Genomic DNA, 5,680 nt, shown 5'->3' with positions numbered 1-5,680 from the left:
AGAATTCTAACCTCTTGTCTGCTGTAAATAGCTGCGTTTTTCGTTTTCTCCCTGTTATACCAGTCGGGTGTTCATAGAACCGGTATTTCCACGTGGAAACGAGCTGCTAGGTTTCGAAGAAAGCATGCAGAAATTTTCAATGCGTGTAGGGGCCGCTACGATACTATCGAACAAACAACTACAAGTTTGCAGTGTTTTTGTTTTGCGAAGTTAGACTGTTTGGAATATCGTAGACAGCTGAAGGAATTAGAGAAAGATCTAAGTTGACATCGGATAAAAGAGAAAACAAAACTTATTATTTTAACTAGCATGGGGGACGTAAACGTGGAAGTGGAATACTGGTACGTTATATACAGTGCAGGACAACCGTTGAAAACAATGTTACTTTAACTTTTACGGACAGAAATTCCGATAGTGATGCATTGTGTTTGTGTTGCAGTGGTGGATGTGGATATCTCCCAAAATTCCAAGAGTTATCGGATAAGATTCGTGAATCTGTACCATCAGCGAACGTAACAGGAAAGGAGGGGCGAACAGGTAAGACTATTGTATACACATTGTTGCTTCTTAAGCTGCGTGATTTCTTTACATCAGAACTAAACCCCAGAGTGTAAGATGTGCGCTCGAGCAAAAGCAGCAGATGTATGCAGCGTGAGCCCGAAGCAGGTGTTCGCCTAACTCTTGTATTGGAGTATGGTTGTTTACAGTAGGAGAAGATAAACGAGTCCTTCGTGTACAATGAAGGACTAGATAATACAATGCGTTTGCTATATTCTTATCTAACAACAAGAGCCCAAGAACGCAATGTGTTAGTGATCGATATCTCTATGTAAATATGCCTGTTGTATGGGATTCTGTTAACTTAGGTTCAATGCAGTTCCTATTTACCGGCAGAAAGCCCCTGTACATTTTGTCTGAAATAATGCCCATGTTTCACTTCTGTACAGCGCAGCAAATACACAGATACCTTCAGAAATGACTTCCTGGTTATTTTTAAGCTCAGAATATGTTACACGATTACACAACAGTTGAATTTGAGTGACATTGGTATTTTTATGGATCACTTCTGCTATCCTTGTAGACATGTGTAATCAGTGCTTTCTTCCATTGGGTACAGTTTTTTTCTTCAAGGGATATACATTATGTTATGGTTAAAAGGCTCTTATGTAGTCACAGATTCTGTATGGGAATGATTGCAAATCCGTGAGGCCCAGGGAACATGTTCAGTTTCAGCTGTTTCTCAACACCACTGACACTAATGTCCGTTCATTCACTTTTGCAATGATGCGAGAATTAAAGAGGGGCAGTACTCCATTAACATCTGCCGTAATGGAACACTTGAAGGCAAACTTCAGCATTTCTGTTTTTGCTTTGCCATCCTCCATTTCAGTTCTTGTGCCATCCACGAGAACCTGCGACCATTATTACACACTAGTGATTACTACTATTGATAGCGAAGCTGTTCTTTGCTTGCTCTAACAGACTTAACACATGACAGCCTCTCTCTATCTATACTTTTGTGCTTTGCTTTACATGTATTGTGCCGTATTCACTGTTTCTTTACTGAGAGTGCATGCCATGGAGGGTTCCTTTCGTCATGAACTGTTCTGTTATATACATATATATCCATTGCTTACCCAACTGTTGTAATGAATTTGAGCTGCAGTTTCACTTCATCCCTCTGCCTAGAGCTAAATGTTTCAGGTTCTTCCTTGAAAAATGACAGTAATGTCTTTTTATGTAGTTTACTTAAAATGTAATTGTTTTTACTTTTTTTTAGTTGCTCTTTGTACTTCGGTACTCAACATTCCTACAATTGCCTCGAGGTCACAGATAAGGTGTTTCATCATTCCCATCGCTTACAAAAGTGTAACTACCCCAGTTAATTGTTCAGTGATTAAAGACTATTCCAGAGATGACAGCATGATTGCAGAACATATGTATTAGCAAGATGAGGTTATCTTTAACATTTTCGATTACACCTGGGAAATGAGTCTGATGGTTGACAGAAATGGTGATCATTAGAAGGACCCAAATAAAGTTCATGCCCAGTCTTGATACTGAGTCTTGCTCAAACAATTCATGTGCAGGTTCGATGAAGACTCCACATCCATTTCCCATTAGCATATCTTTCAGTACTTTTATGTCCCCCACCCCCTCAAATTTACTAGCTACTATCAATTTTTGGTTTTAGGTAGCTTTCTGTACCTAGTATCATGTGAACTCCACAAGGAGTGCTTCAAACTCGGGGTATTTTCTTGTGCATGCTTTGGTAGTTGGTCACTAGAACTTTAATAATCTCATCTTTGCATATAATGTCAGGAGGGGGAGGGGGGATGTCCTACAGGTATTTATACCTGAGTGGATGAAGAGTCACCTAATCTAAAATCCCCTGATATGCAGAATCTTTGGTCTCTTGCCTCCAAACTAAATGGCTATTATCGGCTCTGGAGCCAGTGGCACAGTGTGGGCTTTGTTGAAATTCTGTGAGCAAGGTTGGTTTTCTGAACATGCTTTGCCAGTCATTGATGTGATCCAAGAACAATCATAGAGCTCAAATGAAAGGGATCATTCGTTTAATGTGTGCCGCAATCTGCAGTTGGTTGCACCTGGTTCTTTCCAAGGCTGCCGGAACAGCCTCAACATGTTGAATGATACCTCAGACATACACACTTAGTGCGCAACCTGATCCTTCTTATCACTTGCTGTAATTTCCTTGAGGGATATCACTATTTACTGTATGTTCAAACTACTGACAATTGACTTTTGTGCTTGCTCTCTCCTGAGATGGGATGCAGCAGGCTTCCTAACTGGTGAAGTGTTAAGCACTGTTGCATTTTCAGTGGGAAACAGTACCTCAGTCTTGTTCATCAGGGCGATGGGTTTAATACCCTGAATTTTCAATGGGCAACATTTGCCCCTTGCAGAGGGGCCTTACATCTATAACATACACACCACTCGCAATCAAGTCAATGAGAACTTATTGGACTCATATTTTCTGGGGAGGAGACAGTATCCATGGAAGATGAGATACTGTCAAATTGCTGGATAGCAGTTGTCATGTTTCTCTTGTATTGGACCATGTTTTGTTTGCAAATTTTAACATTGTATTGGGACACCACAGTTAATAAGCAATATAAAAATGTAATAGCAATGGGTGAGAACTAGTTCCCACACTTGGAACACAGGCAGTGCTACAGGCTGCACCATATGGCAGTTGTGTGAGAAACAATGAGTAAGCTGAATGCCAGGGATGCACCAACATTTAAGGTGTGAAGAAGCCACCTTGAACATTTTAAATGCTGGAGGGAACCTAAGCACCATTAAAGTTCTGCTACTACAAATGGAAGTTGTTAATCTCCCAACAATGAATGAATAGTTCAAAGTTATGAAAAGGGTACTTAAGATTTCTGTTGTGCACCAGGCTAGTAGGTCAGTGTCAGGGTGCAATCCAGGCCCGATCTGTGTGTATGCCATGCTCTCAGTTTTACATAAATTAGGAGTTCTTTATGTTTAATGTTGTGATTGGTCGATACATGCCCCATAATGGCATCCCAAAATTTATTTGAAATACATTAGCTTCCCAAAATTCCAGTGGAGCCACATAGGTAGACTGTTTGCATCACCAAAGGAATCCAACAGTGCTACAAGAACTGCTTCAAAGGACTACGTTAGTGAAATCACTACACAGAATAATTAGGGAGGATTGTGAAGTGTTGACTCCTTATGTTGATACAGGAAAGCGTTAACTTCGCATTTTCAGTCTTAAGTGGGGAGGAATGTACAGTTGTGCTGTAATCATCTACACTACTTCACTCGTGGTTGGACTGAATTTGTATGGAGGTAGGGCCTATAGTATTACAGGGGGGGATCTTGCATTAGGATGATTTCCTGCTGTTTACAAGTAGCATCTAACTCATCTTGTACCCAAGAATAGCATTTTCAGTGGAATATAACCACTAATGTGGCGTGTATTCGAAAAAATAGTGGTTCTAACCTCACAAGATCATAAAACATTCACTTTTACAGTAAATATCATTCTGATAAATGCAGTTTATGAATTGCTGAAAATGTTGTTCATTCCATTTTTGGATTTCAGACTACTGTAAGTGATGACCTGATTTCAGTTCAGGTGCCATATAAAAATGAATTTTTAAAAAATGGTGTAATACAGTAGCAACAGGTAACAAAATAGTACAAAAGGATACGTGTATCAAGCTCTACAAATGTGTTGACTGTTCCAGCTTTGTTGTATTCACTGACAAAGCTATTCTATCATGATATTTTGCCGTATGTTTATTTGAAATAAAAAAATTGGAAGGTGGTGGTCATTGAGTGATAGTAGTCATTGTTTATTAAGACTAGAATACAAGTATAAAAGGCTGCTCAACTATAATTCTTCAGAAAACTATATCGGGCTGAAGTTATAACATGCAACAAACATGAGATGTACATAATAACTAATCACTGTCTGCTACATCACTGCTTGAACTCTTCATTAACTGTAACAGAGTTTATTTTTATGGTACCACATTTATTAAGAGCTCCCATCTCACCCACCATCAGTTCCAACCTAACCTAGGCATTGGGCTACTGTGACCTACACCAATGCACTTCCTTACTGTTCATCTATAGGGCACCTGGAAATTTTAGTCGAATGGAATTGATAATTTTCTAAATACACTACAAAATATCACCAAGCTACAGAGTTTCATATGGTGATATCTGTTTTCTTCCATTAATATACTCTTCTGGTGCTTTTGTGGAGACATCTGTTGATGGTCTTGTTGAGTAATTCTGTGTACATATACCATACTAAGTTCACAAAACTTTGTTCCAGGTTCATTTGAGGTTTCTGTGAATGGACAGCTCATCTACTCAAAGCTGCGAACCATGGCATTTCCTGATTTTCAGAATGTAACAGACATTGTGAATGATGCAGCAGCTGGTAGAGAAATAAAGTCTGTTGACAAACAGCAGCCTATAAACTGCATTATTTTGTAATTATCATATAATTTGCTCAAGAGTGTTATTGTTCAATGTTTAAGGATTTTTCTATAAAGAAGCTCAAGTATTGAGTCATTTTTCCAAGTGTATCTCTGTGTGATTTGCTAGTTAATATTGTGTGTATGTATTCACAAACCTTTAGTCACTTGTTTGAATCTAAATATTTTTATGGCATGTACAAACTGTAATATATATATAATATAACTATATGTAATAAATACATGAACTTCATCATTGTTTCCTAATTCAGATTGTTGTTGTCGTGCTCTTCAGTTCAGTGCAAACCTCTTAAACAAGTACTTCTTTTCTGTTACTGGCAGCTTGGGGTTATCAGGTTCGGTGAACAGTGGCAATGGAGTGTATGAGATCAGTGTCTAAAAATAACTTCAGTAAAATGGAAATCACACTCATGTCTCCCAAAGAAGTAGCATCCATTATAAAATCCTTAAAATCTAAGTAGTCCAATGGGTATGACAACATATCAATGAAGTTAATCAATGAGTGCTCATGCAAGTTGAGTTCTATCTTAAGTTATTTGTGTAAGCAATCAGTGGTACATTTCCAGACTGGCTAAAATATGCTGAAGTTAAGCCTCTTTACAAGAAAGGCGATAAAGAGATACCATCAAACTATTGACCAATTTTACTTTTGCCGGCTTTCTCAAAAATATTTG

At 38.5% G+C, this 5,680-nt stretch overlaps 1 protein-coding gene across 1 annotated transcript; it reads left to right on the top strand.

Moving 5' to 3' along the window:
• The first annotated feature begins 32 nt into the window (after positions 1 to 32).
• LOC124718998 (migration and invasion enhancer 1) lies at positions 33 to 5,256 on the top strand. Its single transcript, XM_047244669.1, has 3 exons — positions 33 to 341; positions 440 to 537; positions 4,841 to 5,256. Exons 1-3 carry the CDS (start codon positions 310 to 312, stop codon positions 5,002 to 5,004), a joined length of 294 nt encoding a protein of 97 aa, XP_047100625.1. The 5' UTR covers positions 33 to 309; the 3' UTR covers positions 5,005 to 5,256.
• The last annotated feature ends 424 nt before the right edge of the window (positions 5,257 to 5,680 follow it).

The sequence above is a fragment of the Schistocerca piceifrons genome, chromosome 10, assembly GCF_021461385.2.
Source record: "Schistocerca piceifrons isolate TAMUIC-IGC-003096 chromosome 10, iqSchPice1.1, whole genome shotgun sequence".
NCBI lineage: Eukaryota > Metazoa > Arthropoda > Insecta > Orthoptera > Acrididae > Schistocerca > Schistocerca piceifrons.
Note: the sequence above shows the minus strand (reverse complement) of the source record. Positions and strands in the feature narration are given on the sequence as shown.

Bases quoted from the DNA above. Each gene is read 5' to 3' on its own strand.
- LOC124718998 (XM_047244669.1), top strand. From the start codon at position 310: ATGGGGGACGTAAACGTGGAAGTGGAATACTG. The intron at 342-439 runs GTACGTTATATA...TTTGTGTTGCAG, and splicing joins AACGTGGAAGTGGAATACTG to TGGTGGATGTGGATATCTCC. The intron at 538-4,840 runs GTAAGACTATTG...ACTTTGTTCCAG, and splicing joins AGGAAAGGAGGGGCGAACAG to GTTCATTTGAGGTTTCTGTG.